The sequence below is a fragment of the Nicotiana tabacum genome, chromosome 6 (genome assembly GCF_000715075.1).
Source record: "Nicotiana tabacum cultivar K326 chromosome 6, ASM71507v2, whole genome shotgun sequence".
In the NCBI taxonomy this organism is placed as follows: domain Eukaryota; kingdom Viridiplantae; phylum Streptophyta; class Magnoliopsida; order Solanales; family Solanaceae; genus Nicotiana; species Nicotiana tabacum.
In genome coordinates, this window is record NC_134085.1 from 133,536,809 (window position 1) to 133,560,557 (window position 23,749).

Genomic DNA, 23,749 nt, shown 5'->3' on the forward strand with positions numbered 1-23,749 from the left:
CTGCAAGGACTTGGCGGGGGTGTGCATCAACTGATGCAACTCCGAAGAGAACAGTTGCTAGGTGGAGGTGGTATGTTCAACAATGATTTGATTCTTCTTGTTTCTTACAACGGGGTTGCCCAGTAAGCTTAGAAGTTTTGGCCAGAGTTGTTCACACGCTCGAAACGCAAACCAAGGTGGAGATTGAAAATGTTGGTTTATGTTTAGTCAACAATGGCATGCTGAAAATGTTGGTTTATGTTTAGTCAACAATGGCATGCCAATTGGAAGAGTTGGTGGAAAGAGTTGGTGTGGATGCTAGGAGGAAGCTTCCTCCTTTGATGTCACCCATGACATCAAGAGGAGGTAGTTTGATGTCACCAATGACATCAAGAGGAGGTCTTTACCTCTATAAATAGATGCACTCCTTCACTTGTAGAAATCATCCCAAAATAATACAATACATAGTGAGTAGAGAGTTAAGAGAGAAATTCTCTTAAGTGTAATTGGGAAATCTCCCCTTCCTTTGTTAATATTAAAAAGGGCAATTGTTCTCTGGTGGACGTAGGATTATTTTGATCCGAACCACGTTAAATCTTGTGTTCTTTCTTTTACGTTTCCGCTAACAAAGTATATAAAAGATCTATAAAATTAATATGATTACATATGTAGTAATCCAAAGGATAAATTTTTGCTATTTCCTCTTTTTGAAGACACTGCAGCAGCTAACAATGGTCGTGATTGCAGAACATCGGGAGAGGCTGTCATTCAGTCAGATGACTCGAGCTTATATATGGCAAGCCATCAACTGAGATCCTCTAAGGAATCTGATGCTTTCACATACCCAGATTCAGATCAAGTAAAATGCTTCTGTCAGAACAGCCCACCACGTTGATAAAAGAGTATCAGAGAAACAAATCGGTTACCCTAGTACTTGACCTAGATGCTCAATGCTTTAATCACAATAATGTAGCAAAAATACACAGCAAATATGGCTGTAACTGAATTCAATATGAAAAACGAAAAGGCAAGAGAAGAGGAAACAAAAACTAAAGAAAGTTGAATTTATCGTTGCTTTGCTTTGTTTGGATACCTGATGAAAACAACAAAAGATAAATTGTTAAAGAACATGATTTTCTTGCTTGGATCAGAGTGCTAGTGAAACAGGTCACAGTCTAAAATGAGTATCGATGTGTTAACTTGAAGACACAGTTATTCAGGTGAGGCTTCAACGGATTGCATTAAAGAGATTGAAATATCTGCAACTAGATCAAATACCTTTTCCAATGTTGTTGAGTTCTATGACAAGACCCCAATCCTTCTCAACTTGTAACATGAACTTGTGGATAGGATAATCTCATAAGATAGCAGCCTATTAATTAAGAACCGTGAATGCATGATTTGTATAGAATGAGTAGAAAGAGAGACACTGATCGTTGACCACTGATCTAACTTTTGCAGGCTAAACCATTCAGCAACTACAGTTTCCTCAATCTAGCAAGTGTAGAAAGCAAGACATATGACTGATTCATCCAATTCAGCAAATCAACTTCTTGCAAATGAAAGCAGCGACTCAAGTAAGAGCAGATGTCTATCACAGACATGATTCTTCAAAGATGACAAACTGATTAACTACTTACGAGTTTACATCATGTTAACTTTCAATTTTCATTTCATAAAGATTATTTTGATAAGGAAAAGAACAAATAGCAGCTTGTCCAGAGATATCTAAGTTGTACGGCAGTGAATGGGAATTGGGATGAGGAAACAAAAGAGAAGCTTAGGATTTTCTTTATTAAAATGTTGGTTTGGGCGAGAGCTGCAAGCACACCTTGACTATTCCATCGAATATCTGCTACTTCCACCAAAAGAGAATTACCTTTGAACCCTGGTCTCCAAGGTTTGCACTCACTTCATTGACCTTGGGCCACACCGTTAGGTGCAAGAGAATCTTAGATGTAGTTTTTCGTTTCAAGCATTAATAAGAAAAACTGTCCAAGTTCTATTACTTAACTCTGATTTATTACAATAAGAAGTTGCTGACGGAAACAGAGCAACAGCTTTCTTCAGTAATACAGCAAAAGAGCAGTTCAGAAGCAGATGTACCACATTATGTTTTAACTGTTCTCTTACAAAAGTAAAGTTGGCAATTCACATCAACTAGAAAGGATGCAAACTGTTGTCTCAAAAATCAAAACTGTAGGACATAGTGCCAAGACTCGATATCAAGCAAAAGATCAAAAGACCACTAGAAAAACAAATATATATGCCCGTAAAAATTTGATGACTTATGCCAAATGATTGTTGATACTGAAAAATGGCTTGATCAGAATGTACAGGCTTTTTCCTCATTTGATATGTAACCTTTTGCTAACTAAGAGATCAACTTGACAACCATAGAGGCAAGATACTATTTGTAAACCCATAAGTGATCATCTTTGCAAAATTCACCAACCACTAGCAACCAACAGATTTAGAAGAAAGCCTATTTAATTGACAAATAAAAGAAACAATTTGATCGATAACACAGTGATAACGATAACATATGCAAAAGAAAATTAGAAAACCAAGGTATCCCATCAGGCAGTTAAAAACAGTGATGTAATTTAACAAACATCTCTTTTAGCGATTATCTGAACAGCTTACCTGAGATAGAAACAAGAATCACAATTAATCATGTCCCCTTTGCCTTCAATGATTCTCAATGGTTCTACCTAGAGGACCACAAACTCACAATGTCATTTAGAAACACTTCCAGACGATGTCAAAAGTCTATGGTTAGAGTTAGACACCGAAAGTTGATAGAGGCAGAGATTCACAAGTGCTTAAGATAATAAGCTATGTATAAAGTTGATAGGAACGAAACTTAGAAGTGCTTAGGGTAATGAGTTCTCTATAAAGATCTTTCCCAATCTGCTCAAAGCCTCAAACATGTCAAGGGGATCATCTGTTGTTGACCAACTCTAGTGGAACCTATATGCTGCAGCCTGATATTTTGCACCATGCAAGGCAAGGAAAAGATAGATAATAAGGCGACATAGGTAGACCGGAGAGAGTGAGAGTGATGAAGCCTACAAGTTTTTCATTGGGAATTTCTCTTTTTTTTCACCTTTATTGAATTACTAAATATTGTTTAACATTTTCCTCACGTTTTCCATTCACTCTTTCTTCTCGAAAAAAATGTATGACTTCAGCATCAAAAGCATAAAAGGCTGTTCCTCGGAAACCACTTTTCTTGTCCTTGGCAATATCTGCATCAAAACGGAGCATTGGAGTAGTTAGAGGAGATGAAATCTATCTGTGGCTTCAAAAATTCATCTCAACTGCTATTTATTGGCTTTGTTAAATGATACAATGCTAAAGGCCCAACCCCTGATATCTTCTGCTATGAGGCAACCTGGAAGCTGCATATATAGAGGAAACAAAAAATTACTTTGGATCAAGCTCTAATCAAACTTAGCTGAATCCATTCATCTGAGTTGGGAACACTTAAATGGTCCCTAAGAATCCAAAACCTACAGGCTACAAGTGGGTAAAACATTTGATCCGTGATAATTAACTTCTTATTGATACAACAATTTCCAAGCCCAGAGCTCAGTGCCCAAACTACAATATGCTTGCTATCAAGGTGTATCCCATATAGCTTTCAGCCTTTCACTACATACTGTATTTGATTTTTCTACCACCAAATGACAAGTTACTGACTATATCTAGAGAGAAAGAGCGATAAAGAGCAGTCCTAATCCATGCTTACATATTTAGTAGACTAAAACTCCATTAAACAAATGGAGCTGCAACACAAAATCGCAGCATGATTAAAAGTTGCTAAAGAACTTTTACTTCTAATTCATGCCTGCTTCTTCTTCTCCTTCAAATACAAGTAGTTTCTCTGGAAGTCTAAAACTACCCAAACCAAATGCCTCAAACCTATCTCAGGCCATAGTGCAGTGGGAGAATAAAGAAGACAATTTGCACTCTGCCACAAAAGAAAGTTGCTTAACCGAGACTCTCCAGAAGTCCGTATAATAATGTCTGGATCAGGAACAACTGCCATGTACATATGTCTGTCAACATTTGTTACACCAATAAGATGGTCATCCTTGTCCTTCCCATTTTCTTCGAGTCCAATTAAATTGCCTCCAGCATTATTTGCATCTCGTTTTCTAATCTCATCCCATTTTTCTTCACAAGATTCTTGAACAGCATGCACAATCTCATCTGTTGAAGTGTAGGCAACACAAACAGATAATACAGCTTTTGAATGACCTGCTGTCTTTACCATAGCCCTCTCAGCCGCTGACCTGACAGGGTCGCTCAGAAGTTTTAGGTTTCCTTGAAAGTAAATCCTAATGCCAAGGTGGTTTGCAATGCTCTCCTCTTTAATTAATTCATCAATTTTTTCCTGCATCAGTTTCATTAGGGATTCAACTTCTTCAGGTCTTCGTCTGAAGTTGTCAATGCTGAAGGCATAAACCGTTATATATTTTACACCAAGCTCGTAACAATATTTTAGCATGTTGATAAGAGCTGAAAATCCAGCCTTATGTCCATCCCCATCTAGCAAGTTCTGTTTCTTAGAATATCTACGGTTTCCATCCATAATGAAAGCAATATGACTAGGAACAGGACCCACAGAAAGCACAGAAAATATACATTGGCGAAAAAAGCTGCTAATATTATCAAATAGATGGCCCACTTGTTTACCGTTCACAGCTTCCATATCAACCCTCTGACCTAGTGCTAGATCATGCACCAAGATCAACCTAATAAAAAATTAGAGAATTTAGTCTCAACTAACAGCCATGATAGCATGAAACTAGAGCAGAACATAATCAATTTTTTCCTGTTCGTATAGAAAATAACCAATGTAGAAAAAGGGCAAACATAACGAATGTAAGTTGACATCACCATATACGTTGACCCCCTTGACATTTCAATGTATCTAATTATTTATATTTTGACACCCCTTGATGAAAATTCTAGCTCCGCGCCACTGCACTAGACTCCAAGTTTTGTTAGATATGTGAGGAAGCTAGAAGCTTCACTAGTGCCAGCATATCAGAATGTACATTGCAATCTATCTAGAGTAATTATTTTTGTTTTTCTTCTTTTTTGTGATAGGTGAGATCCAAGGGGTTACCCACTTAAGCCAAAAAAAGAAAAGGTCCAAACAAAAAAAGGCTTTGCATTAAGACAAACACAACAACTATGCCTTAGTCCCAAACAAGTTAGGTGTTGGCTATATGAATCCTCATTTCATTCGTTTAGCTCAACTCATATCATCGTCATTACCAAAATAAACTAAAAGTGCAAGTGTGTATATATAGAGATAGATAGATATAGAAGGTCTCTACAAAGTCTAAAACATATACCCAACTACTTAGTAGTTATCACCTACATAGATTGTGCCCTGTCTCTTAATTGAGACACACCATATAGAAAATAAAGCAAACAAAATATGGCATAGAAGAAAAAAGACAAGTAAAAATCGGATCTTTGAAAAGTGTAACCCAATTGAAGTATGGTATTTACCTTTGATATGCATTGACTGATCTTCACTAGTTGGGCACAGCAATCAAAAGATCCCTTAATTGCATAAGCAAATTGAAGTTTCTTAGGTGATGGGAAGAAGATGGGTTTAAAGGCGGGTTGGACTTCTAATGTTCGGGTTGATCTGGTGGTTTTGAATTGGGATCCAAATGGGTTGTTGTAATTGCTATTTTTTCCTTGTGAATAAAGTACTGGCTCTTGAGCCCTTATATTTCCGGGATAAGTTCACAAATACCTACCCAACACAAACAATTTACCCGCAATATTTATCCGCTCTATCTCTTCCATGGATCATAGAATACTTATTGGTGATCAGCAATATTTATGGGTTCTTACTTTGCTTCCTATTTTTTAATTATTAACTTTTTTCCCCACTTAAGCTTATCGCGTCCAAGGTACAATGGTGGACCTCACTAAAAAAATTTATCTTCTTCCATTAATAGTTAAGTTGTTCTCTTCCTTCAATTCTAGTTCTAGACCTTATACCCAATGTTTGATTTGGTTGCCACCGGATTATTTTCTAGTTTTATTCCCTTTTTTCATTGTTTTTATCCATATCTATTTTCTTACGCTCTTTGTTATATAATAACTGATAGAGTATTTTTTTTCCCTTCTTTGTTTCATTTTTTTTTTCTCCATAACAATTATAAAAATAAAAAAAAACTATATAGTATATCTTATTTCTCGTTTTCTTTTTATCTTTTATTTTTTTAAAAATATATGTATTACAATAAATATTTCTAGCATATAGGATCCAAAATTATTTATCATTATAATAAAATGACATATTCGTATTTAATATTATTATAAAGTACTTGTCATAATGGTTTTTCAAAACTGCATATAAATATACCAAATAGGTATATTACTATTTTATGTCTTTCGATACCTATTTCATGTACAATGAATATTATTTTCATGGAACTCCATCATAAAATTTATTTAAGAAAATATTTGCAATGACCTAGTTGGAAAAAATTTAAAAATGTCTTATTTATTATGGTACATTGTTATATTATATTGTATACTATAAAAGTATAATGTCACTATAACCATGACTTTAACTTTGCATAATAGCACCTAGATGATTCAACAAATAGCGGTCGGAGTTAAGGGTGGCAAGTGGGCCGATTTGGTAAGGTGTTCAATGTAGATTTTATTAAGGTAGTGCGCCTCGCCATTGAAAGAAAGTTTGATTTTCACCCTGATAATTTAGCTTTGAAATTATCTAATATGTACTGAAATTTATTTGAAGTTGGTTTCTTCACAAACAACGGGAATCCAAGGTACTTACCAAAGAGGGTACCCTCCCTCATGTTAAAAGATGATAGGACAAAATTTTTGTCTGATTGAGAAGTGTTCTTGGAGAAATATATTTTCGATTTTTCAAAATTTATACTTTGCCCAGATTTTTGTGTGAAAATTGTCAGTATCAATAATAGTGTGTACAGTTGATATACTTATTTTAGATGTTAAGGTGATATCATCTGCAAAAAGTAGATGAGATATTTGAGGTCCTTTGTGGGATAGCTTGATAGCTTTCCATTGCTGATAATCCACCAATTGGTGTATTTCTCTTGATAGTCTTTCAAGACATAAGATGAAGATGTAAGGGGATAATGGATCACCTTGCCTAATGCCCCTTGATGGATAGAAAAAAGGTGAAGGGTGCCCATTTATAAGGATTGAAATGGAAGTAGTTGTAATACAAGACATAATAAGAGAGATGATTTTGTGAGGGAAATTAAAGAAATGTAAAATTTCTTTGATAAATCCCCATTCCATTTCAAAGGCCTTTTCAATGTCTAGTTTGATTAGAAAATTTGCAATTTTACCCTTCTTCTTTCTAAAGTTTTGAAGAATTTCTTGAACGATGATGGCATTATCTGCTACTCTTCGCCCCTTTAGGAAAGCAGATTGTTCTGGACTAAGTACTTTAGTGAATAATGACTTTATACGGTGTACAATTAATTTAGTTATAATTTTGTAGATAGTGTTTCAGAGTCCGATTGGGCGATACTGAATGATCATTGAAGGATTTTTGAATTTAGGAATTAGGCAAAGATAGGTTGTATTAATCTGAATTGATATTTTTTCAGAAATAAAAACTTCATTACAAAAGGTTACTACTGATTGTGAAATTTGAGGCCAATATGTTTGGTAAAAAATAAGGATGTAACCCTTTCGGCCCCGGTGCTTTAAGAGGTTGGAAAGAATGTATGGCTTGATATATTTCTTTTATAGTTAAAGGTCTTGACAAGTGTGACTGGTCTATATTAGTAAGAGTATTACTATCATGCTTTGGTAGCTTGACGAGGGAATTAATATGAGTAGTGGTGAATAATGTGTTGTTGTAGTTAATTATTAAGGAGTTTACCAACGGTTGTTCCGTAATTCAATTACCACCTAGGTCCTTGAGGGCAGTGATTCTATTCTGTCTCCTATGTTGAAGTATAGTGAGGTGGAAAACTTGGTATTGGTGTCCCCTTGTTGTAGCCAATTTATTCTTGATTTTAAGCGCCAAAAATCCTCCTCCAGTCTTAGTAGTTGATTAAATCCTGTTATAAGATCTTGTTCTAAAATTTGGAGGAAGTGGCTAGTAGGGTAAGAGGGAGAGGATTGTAGCCCACTTAGGCATGCTAGGATGTTCTTTTGTTTTTTAAAGAGGTTCCCAAAAGTGTGTTGATTCCAATGTTGAATCTCTTCACTGAAATCCTCTATAGCAGTTAATAAAGGCTTATTAGGAGTCCAATTATTAGTAATAAGAGAAGGAAAGGATGGGTGCGATGTCCAAATTATTTCAAATCGAATTATTCTTTTACGACTGAATTTATGCTTTAAATTGAGTAGTAAGGGGCAGTGATCCGAATGAGTTCTAGGAAGGTGTTGTACGTTGGCTTCAGGAAATAAATCGAGCCAATCATAGTTACAAACGAATATGTCTAAACGTTCTAGAATTCTATCAGCTAGACCTCGTTTATTTGTCCAGGTATATCTACTTCCTCTAAAGCCTAAATCCAGTAAATTACAATAATCAAGGCAACAAATGAATTTATCACATCTTGAATTATCTATCAACGTACCAACGTAACATATCTTTCTTATCATACTATCATGATTAAATGAGCCAGAAAACCGGTCATGAGATAATAAGAATAAAACATAAGGGAATACTCAACATATGAAGACCCAAAATGATATACAAACTTATATATGTGACATACGGGCCTATAAGGCCGACATGACCATTTGTAAACTCAAAACATAGGCCGACAAGGCCATACAAGTGTCCCTACACCTGACATCTGTCTAGAAGCCTCTAAGAGTACATAAAATCATAAAGATCGGGACAGGGCCCCGTCATACCAATCAGTACATATCCAAAGCATACTGACCAACTAGGCAAATCCGGAGCAAGTGGAGTGCACCAACACCTTCGCTGAGCTAATAGCCTACTATGAGGACTGTCAACCTATCAATCGGGACCTGCGGGCATGACACGCAGCATCCCCAGGCAAAAGGGATGTTAGTACGAATAAAGTACCGAGTATGTAAGGCAAGAAAGCATAAACAAGAACAGTAATGTAAAGAGAGATAGAGGAGATACAACCTGTAACATCTGAGTGCCTCTGGGGGCTACTGACATGAAATGCATAATACATATATATACATGAACTTTTTAAAAACATTCGCCTCTGTGGGCATCATCATCATCATATCGTACCCGGCCTCAAAGAGGACTCGGTAAAAACGTACCCGGCCATCATAAGGCTCGGTAGAATCGTACCCGGCCACGTGGAGCTCGGTAAACCCAACTGATCAGTGGTTGCACAATAGGTGCCATACCCGGCCGACTATAGCGCGGCTCGGTAGAGTAAAATAGATACATATATATAATGCATGCTCGACTCATGGAATCACGTTCTAACCCTTTCGGAGTGATGTAAGGTCATTGCACCTTCGATTAACATTATGGACATCCCTACCATCAATATAAACCTTTGTGGGATTTAAGGATCATACACACTTGTTTAGAATAACTTTATAAGGAAAGAACCACATGGACAACCTTAGTTTGTAGGAGTAGATCCGTTATGAATTAGCGTACCGTTTATGTTCATGTCACTTTAGATCATGACAAAAGAAAGAAGTAAGTGCCTTAACATACCTTGTATATTCTTCCCAACCTCAAGCTATGCAATTTCACGACTCTTTAGTCTACAATAAGAGAAATGACACTCTCGTTAACGTTTAAGCGTCGTAACTATTATGTATCGACCACAACCTATTTTACAATAAAACGGACAGAACCTCCACTATATATATGACTTCACACTAGTCAAAACAATTACAAATAGCCCAACATACCCCTATCACTTCATACACAACACGACAACCATAATAGTGTCAACCAACCCGAAAATATTACGACGAACGACCAACAAACAACCTTGCCATTATGTGGTGTTTCTCCACAACCTTACTTCTCTCAACTCCATAAAAATAGTAGTAAAAGAGACAACCCAATACCAACTCGAAACAGCCCAAAAATATTCCCACAAGTTCATCAACCCAAAAATAATTTTTCAGTTTACTTAAACACGTTTCGACTTGTCTTTTCTTTCAAATTGGGAAATACAACCAAAAGTACATCATTATACCTCTTATCCAATAAACCAACCATGAATTTAATTTAAAAATAAGTTTACAACCAGCCAATCATTACACAAGAACAAACAACATACCATTCTTTCGAAACTAGCTAGGTTTATTCTTTACGATCGAGTTACAACTTGCAAACGCATAGATAATGGAAGGAGAAGCATAAACTACCTTGTACTGAGTATAACCCACAAAACCTGGTCCTTTTTCATCAAAAATAAGTTCCTCAACACGGCTACAAGAAGGAGAAAGAGAAACTTGCAAGTTGTCCAGACTTTTCAGCACTAGAATCGCGTCGTAACACCCGAAATACCCTAGGGTTTGTGTGGGATTTTTGGGGAGGAGTTGCAGGGGTTCAATTAGGTTTTCTTGGTCTGAAATATAGGTGAAATAACTGAGTTTATAATCCCTTAAAAGTCACCTCTTGACCGACTTAGTTGAGGCCTCTCTTTTTGGCAAGTAGGTGATGTACCTACTTGTCACCTACTAGCTGCGCGGTCTCGCGAAAATGTGAATATCTCTATACTCTGAGATCATATTGATAAACGGTTTAATAAGTTGAAAACTAGACTCATAGATCTTTAATTTCATATATATATCATCCCTTGATTCAAAGTATGTTGGGATAAAAGCTCAGCTACATTTAACCTAAGTTTCAACTCATTTTTTAATGTAACTTGTGATGACCTTTTCCAACTTTTGTTCCACAACTTGCTTGACTTAAAAACATAACACACGACTATCATACGACTAAAATAACTCATAACATAACCTCATAATCATGTTAATCACCCTTGTCTCACCCCAAAAGTATAGGTTATAACACTCCAAACTTGTCGACATTCGACGAAACTTATTTTCTTTAATTCATTTAGCGCCTAAGCTTTCCAACCCTTTTGGTACTCGTTATTCATGATCATAAAGATTTGTAACCTCCATTATAAAAGTATTAACTTACTTTACGTACTTTCAAAGTTGATCTCATTTCTGAGCTTACATCAATTGACTTACGGATACTCTAACATACGAAAACATTGGGTGCAACAACTGAGCTCCTCGACAAGTCCAAATTATGAACTACATTTTATTGCTATGTGTTGTTGGTGTTGGTGGAGTCTATTGTGGCTCAACTTGGGCCATTGTTGGTCCCCTCATTGAGGGTATCAAAACTAGTCCATATTTGCCTACCTCTGGGTTGTTTGTAGGGCGTAGATTTAGTGAGCAGCTTTGAAGCTCTTGGAGGCATATGATGATCACTTTTCTTGCATAATGTTCTTTGAGGTTGTAATATTTGTTGTTGTTGAGGAAGCACAGGATTGGCTGTGTTTCCCTGATATCCGCCATTGTCGCTTCCACCTCTAATTGTTCTATTTCGTTGAGTCTGTTGGGCGTTGCTTGCTGAGGACGTACTGGAGTGGGGTGGTATGGTGTTGCCTGTGCATGCAAGGTAGATGGTATGTAGAGAGCTGACATTTGTTGTATCCATGGGACCAGGGAATGTGATGGAATCTATGGTGGATAGAATGGGAGATCCATCAAAGCTGTTTGGTTGTAGTACAGAGTGGTGGGAGTGGTGTGTGTGTGTGTTTGAACATGTTGCATTGATAAGGGTGGATGCATGGCCCATAGATACTGGTTGTATAGTTCCAGCTCCATCCCCATGCCTTCCGTTACTATTTATGCAATGTCTGTCGGATTTTGTAAGATTAGTATCACCTCCTACCCTTCCACTTCCATCATGAAGGTTAGTGCATTGTTTTGTAGGCTCATATCCAGCCAAGATTGAGGGTACGTTTGTGTTGGTGGATACTGGGTGATGTATAATGGTGGTAGGTTCGGTGGTGGGTTGTTCCAAGGGTGATTGATTTGGTGATTCATTGTTATGGGGTAGTTGAGAAGTTGTGTGTTGGAGTATGATAGATTTCTCATGTATTGATGGTTTAGGATCAAACGGTTCATGGTGGGTTTTGGTAATTTTAACAGGTTGTTTGCGTGTAGTAGTGGGGTTAAAATTATGAGGTTGAATTAATGAAGTGGTTTCAGGCGTGGGGTGAATTAGAGTGGTCAGTTTTTGCGATTGATTTGATGTAGTAATTGATGACTCAAGACTGGTAGGGGTAAGGGGTTCATGTGACGTGTGTGATAGGTGTTGGGCTGAGTGAGGAGTGTGTATAGTGGGAATAGGCTGTATCGACGGCTTTGGGCTTGGGGTAGTGTCACGCCCCAAAAACCGTGGAACACGACCGGCGCTCAACCGAGTAAACCCGACTGAACAAGCCTATTAGATTTCATTCTACCCAAACTAGTTCATGAGTAAAGAGGATATGGACTCCATTAATCATACTTTATAAATATTTCATTAACAACTTCCATTTTGGTTTCACTATCCATTTCAACCATAGTATCCAAAATATGACAATTTTAATATATATGAAGGAAGATATATTTGTCAAATACCAATATTTCTAATTTAATTTCCGATACCAAAAACCACCCACAACCTGTCTACGGAGCCTCTAAATACAACCGATGAGTAATATGAAAACGTCGGCAATAAGGCTCCGGCTATACCTCAAAACGTGATGAGAAAATGAACAAAAGTTACATGAAATGACCCCAGGATGGAGTGGGGCTCACCAAGACTACTGGGAAGAGAATACCGCTATCACTGGCCGATGCCGCCTGCTGTGGAACCACCTGTATCATTAAACGATACAACACCCCCGACAAAAAGGACGTTAGCGCCGTCAAATAGCACTAGTATGTAAGACTAAAAGCCCTCTTCCAGAATAGAATAACCATACAAACAAAGAAACATGAAACAGTAAGTCGAGTCAACAACATACAAGCTTCCAATTTGCAACATGTAAGTCTTCTAGTTTACGAAAATAAAATAATATATATAATTTTTGGTTGGGAGATCATTAGCACCGATATGAGTTATACCACCGTCTTTGTTAGTACGGAGTCCGATCACACCCGATCGGCTAGGTCGTCCCTTTGGAGACATGTACCACAATCACGATTTCTAGTTTTAAATTTCCAGTTTTTTATTCTCAGCACAATACCACCATGCGTGCGGCATGGCGTCCGATCACGACCCGATCGACTAGGCTGCCTTCCCCCATATATCGTGTGGGCTGGCGTTACCAATTCACAAATATTACCAAGTTCATCCCAATTAAGGGGAATAACCACAATCTACCCCTACACCGGCACGTGTAGTTTCAGGTATGAGCCTTATGACCCACCCTTCCTCGGTTTTTGCTAATGATACTCCAAAAATATTTTTTTGATTTGATTGGATATTATACACAATTGTAGTATAAATACAAGTATACAAATATAGCATAAACGCAACCATGCTTACCTAAATACCTTTCACCTTTTATAGTTTCCAATTAGTATTTCCAGTCACCAACAACAACAGTATTTCCTTGGCTCATTTGGCCATTCACAAGATTCTTTATTCCTGGCACAGTGGCCGTATTTCATATTTCACATGTTTCACATCGGTATGAAAGATCTCAAATCACACCGGATATACTTATAAATCAAAACAATAGTGATAAATAGACACTTATGGGCGTGAATTGAGCACAATAGCTCTTAGGCAATTCTATCTTTGAAGTTAGTTCATAACTATTGGGTCGAGGCTTATTACATAATTTTTAACACACTACCAGTTCACTTATTTCATTTTTCAAGCATCTTTATAGGCTATCAACAACAAGACATATTCAATCAAGACATTTAGTACACATAAGAGCAGCTAGGAGTATTAAGCAGATCAAGTTCTTCTTACCCAATAAGTATACTAATTTCCATTTAAAATGTGACTAAAGGCCATACTATTTTGGTAAACAAACCACACTTAAACTTACGAAACGATATGGAATTCACTTCCGAGAGAGAAAGTTTAGCCTACATACCTTTCTTGAGCTTTTCTTTAATTACTATGATATTCCGGAAATTCTAGCAACTTCAATCTCTTTGAAGCCTTTGCAACCCTTTGATGCGATTTCAAGGTGTGATTCAAGGAAGAGTAGTGAAAAGTTTAGTTTTCCCCTTTCCTCTCTCTAGAATCGCTCTCCCTTCTCTCTAGAACACCAGAAATTTCCCCAAAAATGAACCTCAATCGAGTTAAATGAAATAGGGTTCGGGCCTTAAAAACCTGTTTTTGTACAATATGAAATGGGGACGCGTGGTGCATCGCGGGGTACGGGGCGTCTGTTCAAAATATGTCTGGAATTGAAATTTCGGACCATTCTGGAATTCCAACAGGCGCGGTGTGCCGTGCGCCGCATGGTGCGGCGCGGTAGTACAAAATTCTGCGCTGCTTTGGTAATTTGGTCATAACTTCTGGTAGGAGTGTCCGAATGACGAACGATTTAAAGCGTTGGAAACTAGACTCAAATACCTTTCATTTGATAGGTTGTGCATCACACAACACCTTATATAAATGGAGATATGCTTGTCCAAAGGGAGGTCTTATGCGTACTCATTTACAACTTTAGTCTATTATGAAATTTTCCAACTTGGCTTAGACTTAGGCCTCTCCTTAGACCCTAAATCACTCATAATATAACTTATAAGCTTATTAATATATCCAATTGATATCCATTATATCATGAATCCTCATTTTCACGCAAGATAAAATAATTAGCCTACCTTGGCACCACGAAATCTTAAATTACTAAGCAAAATTTTCTGGGGCTTTACATTCTTCCCCGCTTAAGATCATTCGTCCTCGAATGAGGATCAAGGTTCATTCATTAGCCATCCTTATGTAACTTCAGCTTTTTCACATCATGAAATATATCAACAGCCCCGAATTTGGCTAACTCCTTAAATTTCCGAAAATTTCGCCAGAGTTTACTTTGTAACTAGGACTATCTACCTGTTAGAGAATCCCAGAAATGCATCCTGTCAACATATACATAATCCAAAGATGCAACATAATAAAAAAAATGATGCCAACCATGGCCCCATAAGCAATGCATTTCTAGAAAAGAAACACTATTATCATCAACTAACCATGTGATACATAATTCATAGAAGGTAAGCTTTCAACATCTTCATAGGACACAAATACTTAATTACATAGCTATACAAACAAGTGGGGGTACTTCTTCTTCATTTCTTCCTCGTCTTCCCAAGTGGCTTCCTCACTTTGTTCGTTTCACCATAACACTTTCACGGAGTCAATCTCTTTATTTCTCAACTTTTGGACTTGCCTATCAAGGATGGCAAATGGAATTTCTTCGTACGATAATTCTCCATTAACCTTAATAGGCTAAACTGGCACAATAGCGGATGGATTTCCCACTACTTTCTTTAATATAGACACATGGAATACCAGGTGTACCAATGACATCTCGGATGGTAACTCGAGCTTGTATGCCACCTGACTGATCCCTTGAATGATTCTATATGGCCCCACATACCTCGGACTCAATTTCCCTTTCTTTCCAAACTACATAACACCTTTCATGGGGAAAACATTTAGGAATACCCAATCATCTTCTTTGAACTCTAAATATCTGCGACGAACATCTGAATAAGACTTTTGGCGACTTTGAGCAGTTTTCAACCGCTCCTTAATGACCTTAACCTTCTCCATAGCCTGATGCACAATGTCTGGCCCTATCCATTTAGCTTCTCCAACCTCGAACCACCCAATGGGAGATCTACATCTCCTACCATACAACGCCTCAAATGGTGCCATCTTAATACTAGCATGGAAGTTGTTGTTGTAAGAAAATTCTATGAGTGGCAAATAGTCATCCCAAATACCTTTGAAATAAAGAACACAAGCATGCAACATATCCTCAAGCGTCTGAATGGTCCGCTCTGCCTGCCCATCAGTTTATGGATAAAAGGCTATACTAAGATTTACTTGAGTACCCAAACCTTGCTGAAATTTCTTCCAAAAGTTTGTCGTGAATTGAGCCCCTCGATCTGAAATGATTGAGACTGGAGTGCCATGCAACTTGACTATTTTTTTTATATACAGTTGAGCATATTGCTCCGTCACAAGCGACGATTCAATCGTATTTTGCACAATTTCCCTACCTTCACTAAACTTTGCAAGACAAACTTTCAAACTAGCCACTGGTGAACCTCCATGGCCAACTACCTTTGACATATCTCCAAGTGAGCTAAACTAACCATAGATTTCCAGCTAAGAGCATCCGCCACAATATTGGCCTTTCCCGAGTGATAGAGAATCTCAATATCATAGTCATTATGTAACCCGAGACATCCTCTCTATCTTAGAATCAACTCCTTTTGTTTAAAAAAATATATTGAAGCTCTTGTAGTTCATAAATACATCAACGTGGACCCCATACACATAATGTCGCCAAATCTTTATACAAAACTATCGCCGCAAGTTTTAAGTCATGTGTCGAATAGTTCCTTTCATGATTCTTGGGTTGCCTTGAAGCATAAGCGATCACCTGGCCATGTTGCATCAATAGTGGACCATCTATGTCACATTTACCTTACATATGACCTCCTAGGATTTGAGTTCTTCAATAATTTTCTTGATATGGTTACAATCTTATGTGAGTACTTGCAACTTGCTCTTCCAAATTCTCAACAAAGACATTACTGGATGAGTTTTCTTATAGAACCCTCTATTTCAAAGGAATACATCTTCTAGCCTGCGCACACACCTTAATATCATCAACATGCACGACATTGCATCAAATGTAATGTAACATTGTGCTCAAACCTTTCCTAGTCAACCTCTTTCCTCCTTGTGTGCCTTATAGGATTAAAGAAACCACTCCACTTCCTTTGTGAACATTCTCATGATCCCTCCATACTGTTAAACACTTCCCAAAACACGTATCAACAACCTTAGTACACATTCAACTCAGAAAGAGCACTGGCCCGAACAATAACTTGAAATCTTCCTAAATTCTTCAACAAAAACTTCTTGGTTTCCTTCTAAGTGTAAGAATTACTCCATCCTCAATAAGTAACTCACGTTATTCTGAATATTGTAGCTACCAATAGTGTTTGTTGGTATTGTGGCTTAAGAGCCATCATGTTAAACATGTTTGATTCGTAACAAGTGTTCATCCTCTCTCACTACATTTCAAACATTTCCTTTTGTCATTTGGGTAGATTGTGTTGTTTTGCCTTTTTTGTTCTCCCTTTCGGTCTAGCCACTACATTAGTACTATCTTTTTGCCACACCTCCTTTTTCAGCTACACCCCGCAGGGGGGCGTAAAAGGGAGTTTTTCTAATTAAAGGACAATCGAAACGGGATTTTATTTTAAAGATTCAGAGTCGCCACTTGGGAGATTTATGGTGTCCCAAGTCACCGGTTGAATCCCGAATCGAGGAAAATATTGACTCTGTATTACAGTCCGCGAACCAGAAATCCAAGTAAGGAATTCTGTTAACCCGGGAGAAGGTGTTAGGCATTCCCGAGTTCCGTGGTTCTAGCACGGTCGCTCAATTGTCATATTCGGCTTATTTATCTGATTTTAATACATGTTGAACCTATGTGTAAATTTTAACTACGTACCGCTTTTATTATTATTATTTTTACCGAGAATTGCAACATCGTGAAAATACATCTTGAACTACGTCACATCAATGCACCCGTGGTTATTGACACATTTCAACTCTGTTGAGATTTGGATTTGGGTCACATAATGTGCACCCGAGTTTAAGAAGATGACATTATTAAATATGCGCCTAAAGCAACTAGCGTGTCATTATTTTGGGTAGGGTCATGAAATTTTGCTAAACAACCCATCCCGAAGTCTAAGTAATTTTACCAACACGTATAGAGGGCCCCGCAGCTTGTGTATTTTTGTTTGTCGAGGCTCGTCTCATTCATTATTTTTAAAAGAAATTTGCAACATCATGGAAATGCATCTCGAACCACGTCACAATCAATGTACCCGTGATTAGCGACACATTTCGACTTCGTTGAGACTTGGATTTGGGTCACATAAATATGCACCCGAGTTTAAGAGAGTAAATTATTTAAAGCGCGCCGGAAGTGACTTGCGCGTTATTATCTTTTGGGGAAGGCCGTGAAATTCTCTAAACGGCCCATCCCTAAGTCTAAGTATTTTAAAACAAATATTTATTGAGGGCCCCGCAATTTTGTATTTTTTATTCGGCGAGGCTCATCTCATTTTTTATTCAAGGATATCCTAAAGCGACTATGATTTTCTATTTATTGGTCTCTAAGAATAAAAACCCTAATCAATTAGCATTAAAAGTTCGGGCTTCAAGTTCAAGTCCGGGTCCAAACAAAAGGAAACACCTTCTAGTTTGAACCCGCTACCTAACTTAAGATCTGCCGCCTGCCGTTGTAAATATTAACAAACCAGCTACCATTTCGATCCAGTTCAACTTTAGCTCTTATTATATGAATTGGATTATTGGAGTTAACTATGTGGAATATAAAGCCATTTTTGAGCTCTCTTTACAATTTGTTGAAAAATGCATCAATGCTTAAAACTGACATCAAGCTAACATTAATCACTAACATTCGAGAACTAACATTAGTTACTAACATTATTTACATTGCTATTTAAAATGATGTTATTTACTCAAGTGGACTCGCGATTTCAGAATTAGACCTATTAAACCAACATGCTGATTTTCATAAACTATTTGAACCTGTTTTGCGACATAAACTATTTGAAACTGTTTCACAACTACTGAAAAAAAGAATTAAATACAGTATATTTCAAAACTAATAATCACCAACTAAGATTAATTACAATTGATATTCCATGTTTGTAGAAATAGATTCAACCAGTCCAGTTTATGCATTTCAAAATCATTCCAATACATACTATGAAATATCAAGTGAACTACTGCTTATACATCAAATTAAACACAAAGAAATAGTTATTTTCATAAATCCATTCCAACAACTCTTTACTTCCTTTCCTTTAAATTTGAGAGCTGTAGAACATGTACCTAGATAACGGAAATACAAGAAGACGAAGGAGCAGTCAACAACAGTAATAACACAGCAACGCAGTGACAGAACAACCCAGTGACAGATTAAAAGGAAGGAACCAGCAGAGTTCTAGCAACACCCAATGAAAATAGTAGCCAATAACCAATAGCAAACTCAGGAAGAACCAATTTAAACCCTTTTCAGCTTCTTAACTCTCCAAACACTGAACCTTTTAGGATTAAAAACCAGCTTCCCTTTTTTTTACTCTCAAATTACTGAACTTTTAAATGTTAAAAATCCAGCCTAAACTCTCTGGAAAAAAAAAGACTGAAAGAGAACTGATTTTTCCTTTCAAAAACCAGCCCCCCTTGTGTCTTGAAATGACCCTCTTAATAACCCAAAACAGGTATGGGCAACATATTTTAATCAATCCTTTTTAAGCTTTTCATACCACTATGTTTTGTTCCCCACATTTGCATGCCTTGTTTCCCACTATATTAAACAAATGTATTAGTTCCCACTACCACATGTCTTGTCCCCCATTATATTAAACAAATGTATTAGTTCTCACTACCACATGTCTTGTCCCCCATTATATTAAACAAATGTATTAGTTCCCACTACCACATGTCTTGTCCCCCACTATGTATTAAACAATATATTATTTTAATATTATTAGTACTTAGTGGATAAAGCACTCAAATTAATCATTTTTTAAAACATAAAATCCCGAAAATGCCCCTGAAACTACTGAAATTACCGTTCTACCCCATTAGCTATATCCAATCCTCCTAAGTCAATTAACCAAACTATAGCAGCTATAACCAATCTTAATTGAGAAATCCTAACAATTGACTAATTTAAACACATGAAACTAACTCCCAATCAATGACATTAAGATTCATCAAACTCAAATCACAATTTAAGCTTGAAACTCAATTCAGACCAAATATCATCAAAATAAAGATTCAGTGATTAAACTAACACACTTCTAGATGAACCCTAAACAAGAAACAAATGAACAATGTCAACATACTGGATGAAAACAAAATGATTTCATATGCAAGAAATGATGAACAACGACAAGAAAAGAAACAACATAACATAACCAAGAAAAAGACAGAAACTAGAACGAGGCAAGATAATTAAAACAAGCAAGAAGAACGACAAATTCATGAACTTGTACTGCTGTTCACTACGTTCGATCATGAAAACACGCAGCTCGTTACCTTTAACTGCTTCATAACTTGCAGCATTCTCCTCCTTCTGCCCATACTGCTCATTTGGTATTTCCACTCGCGGTGGTACGTCGACAGGCACAACCTCCCCATACTCTTCTGTGTTCAGACTTCGAAAGCCATAACTTAGCATGCTCAGTACATTTCTGAAGGGCATGCTCGTGTGACAAGGGAGAGTTAACAGGACGTGAAACAAGCAAACCGCTAAGCATCGAAATCAAATCCAAATCCTTTTCGCCAAACAGATCCATCTCTTCGTTAGTCGATTCATCCTCCTGGCATACAGTCATAGCTCAAACAACACGCCCTCCCCATAGTCCTTGTCAGCATCGTCGTTATTAAATCACTTTGCTGCAGCGACTTCATGTCAAACATGCTACTATCGTCGTCAGTCGTTGGGTGTATCGACAGCGTGGTCGACGAACTGGTTTGGTGGTTGCCGCTGGAGAAGAAGGTGGTCGTTTGAAAGAGTTGTTGGTCGACGGACTGTATGTGTGTGTTGAGCAGTGACTGTTAAAGAAGAAGAAGAAGAAGAAGCAGCGGCCATAGCGGACTGGAGGTGAACGACGATGAGGGCTGCCATGGGGGGGTCGTTTGGAGCTAGAGCTGGAGGGGTCGTTCGGGGTAGATGGAGAGGAGAAGGGCAGCCAGGGGGGTGGTCGTTTGGACGAAGATGAAGGAGAAGGCAGCCATGGGAGGGTTTGTTTGGAGAAGGAGAAGAAAGGGGGGGCGGGTGTTAAGGGTTTTTTGTAGGTTAGGGGTTTTTAGAAAAATAAAAATGAAAAATGGAAGAAGGGGGGGTGTTTGGGTTAGGGGCGGACCGGGTCGGTGGGTTTTTGGGTTGGATAAGGGGTTATTTGGTTTGGGCCTGGTTGATTTAAATTAAAAGGTGGCCCAGTCCGATTTTCTTCTTGTTTCCATTGCTTCTTTTTCTTCTTTTATTTTTCTTAAAATAAAACTAAAATTTTAAAAATCCTAAATTAGCCTATAGAACTAAATTAATTTATAAAAGTTCTAATTAACCCTTAATAACAATTAACACACAATTAAATAGCAATTACGATAAAATCACACAATTTTGACATTAAATGCTAAAAATGCAACGTACATTATTTTTATGATATTTTTTTTTTGTAAAAACAAACTTAATTGATCCTAATTGTAGAATTAAATCCTAAATGCAAATGCGACATATTTTGTATTTTTTATTAATCTAATAAATAAACATGCACAGACAAATACAAATAATTATCCAAAAATGCCACGAAAATTCTCAAAATTGCGCACAAAGGAAAATTATTTTATTTTGAATTTTTGGGAGTAATACTCACATAGGACAAAAATCACGTGCTCACAGCTGCCCCTCTTTGTCCGAAAACACGAAGAGTTTTCGTGCAAAGATAAAGTGAGCAGATTCGAGCGATTTTTGCCTATCCGAGTACTCCGTGTGAAGCAATTTTTGAAAGATTTAACCGAACCTTTGTTTCAAAGGTTTCCTACATATCCCTAACTAGAAGGGAATCAGGTTAATGTAGTTCGGGAAGTTTTGGTAGCTGGGCCTACCATGGGACTACAATGTTACTGCTGTTGCATGCTGTTATTACTGCTTTCCGACCTCCTTATTACACCATGCTGAAAGAAAACAAGAAGCTAGACTAAACTATAGCCTATGAATTACAAAATCTTATCTAGATCTTCAGTCGTGCTCTTGTGTCTCTTGTTGCTTTGATGTCTCGGTGACTCCTCTGGTATTTCTTTACTTCTGATTTGTCTTGTATTCTCCCTTGACTGCCGATCTCGAACTGCTTATTTCCTTCTAGTGAGCTTCGCATTATTTTTCCATCGAATCTTGGACTGCCTTCCTCTGCTGGGGATTTTTGTTGTTTCCCGCTGGGGATTTCGGTTGTATTCCTCTGCTTTACTGACTTCAACACCAATTACTTCTTAAAATATAACACTTTTATTCTCCAGGCGGGCTCCTGACTTCGATATAACTTCTTAAAGATAACACCTTTGTCGTTTCATTACTTCTGGCTTGACTTGTGGTCTTCCTTCTGATTTCAGCTGGGGTTTTTTGTTGTAACACTCCGATTTGCTGACTTCAAACTTCAATGTATTCCTCTGTTTTTGTTGTAACACTCCGATTTACTGACTTCAAACTTCAATGTATTCCTCTGTTATATGGGCGGGCTCTCAACTTCAAAACTTGAAATGTAAAGACTGAAATGTATTCCTCTGTTATATGGGCGGGCTCCCAACTTCAAAACTTGAAAATAAATCGTCATTTCGTTCTTCAGGCTAGGCTCCTGACCTCAACAACAACTTCTAAAAATAAAATGTCATTCCGTTCTTCAGGCGGGGCTCCTAACCTCAACAACAACTTCGAAAAATAAATGGTCATTCCGTTCTTCAGGCGGGCTCCTGACCTCAACAACAACTTCGAAAAATAGATCACCATTTCGTTCTTCAGACGGGGCTCCTGAACTCAACAATAACTTCGAAAAATAAATCGCCATTCCGTTCTTCAGGCGGGGCTCCTGACCTCAACAACAACTTCGAAAAATAAATCGGCATTCCGTTCTTCAGGCGGGCTCCTGACCTCAACAACAACTTCGAAAAAAAGATCGTCATTCCGTTCTTCAGGCGGGGCTCCTAACCTCAACAACAACTTCGAAAAATAAAACGCCATTCCATTCTTCAGGCGGAGCTCCTAACCTCAACAACAACTTCAAAAAATAAAATGCCATTCCGTTTTTTAGGCGGGGCTCCTGACCTCAACAACAATTTCGAAAAATAAAACGCCATTCTGTTCTTCAGGCGGGGATCCTGACCTCAACAACAACTTCGAAAAATAAAACGCCATTTCGTTCTTCAGGCGGGGCTCCTGACCTCAACAACTTCGAAAAATATAGCGATATTCCGTTCTTCAGGCGGGCGAAACTTCAACAACAACTTCGAAAAATAAATCGTCATTCCTTTTTTCAGGCGGGCTCCTGACCTCAACAACAACTTTGAAAGATAAAACGTCATTCTGTTCTTCAGGCGGAGCTCCTGACCTCAACAACAACTTCGAAAAATAAAGCGCCATTCCCTTCTTCAGGCGGGGCTCCTGACTTTAGCAACAACTTCGAAAAATAAATCGCCATTCCGTTCTTCAGGCGGGTGAGACTTCAACAACAACTTCGAAAAATAAATCGCCATTCCGTTCTTCAGGCGGGCTCTTGACAACAATTTCGAAAATAAAATGTCATTCCGTTCTTCAGGCGGGCTCCTGACCTCAACAACAACTTCGAAAAATAAAATGTCGTTCCGTTCTTCAGGCGGGGCTCCTGACCTCAACAACAACTTCAAAAAATAAAACGTCATTCTGTTCTT

The 23,749-nt window shown here is 37.7% G+C and overlaps 1 protein-coding gene across 1 annotated transcript; it reads right to left on the reverse strand.

Moving 5' to 3' along the window:
• Positions 1 to 3,508: 3,508 nt before the first annotated feature.
• Positions 3,509 to 5,994, reverse strand: LOC107763506 (dehydrodolichyl diphosphate synthase CPT3). Its single transcript, XM_016581993.2, has 2 exons — positions 5,512 to 5,994; positions 3,509 to 4,742 (listed from the first exon to the last, which is right to left on the reverse strand). Exon 2 carries the CDS (start codon positions 4,697 to 4,699, stop codon positions 3,827 to 3,829), a length of 873 nt encoding a protein of 290 aa, XP_016437479.2. The 5' UTR covers positions 4,700 to 4,742; positions 5,512 to 5,994; the 3' UTR covers positions 3,509 to 3,826.
• Between the last annotated feature and the right edge of the window lie 17,755 nt (positions 5,995 to 23,749).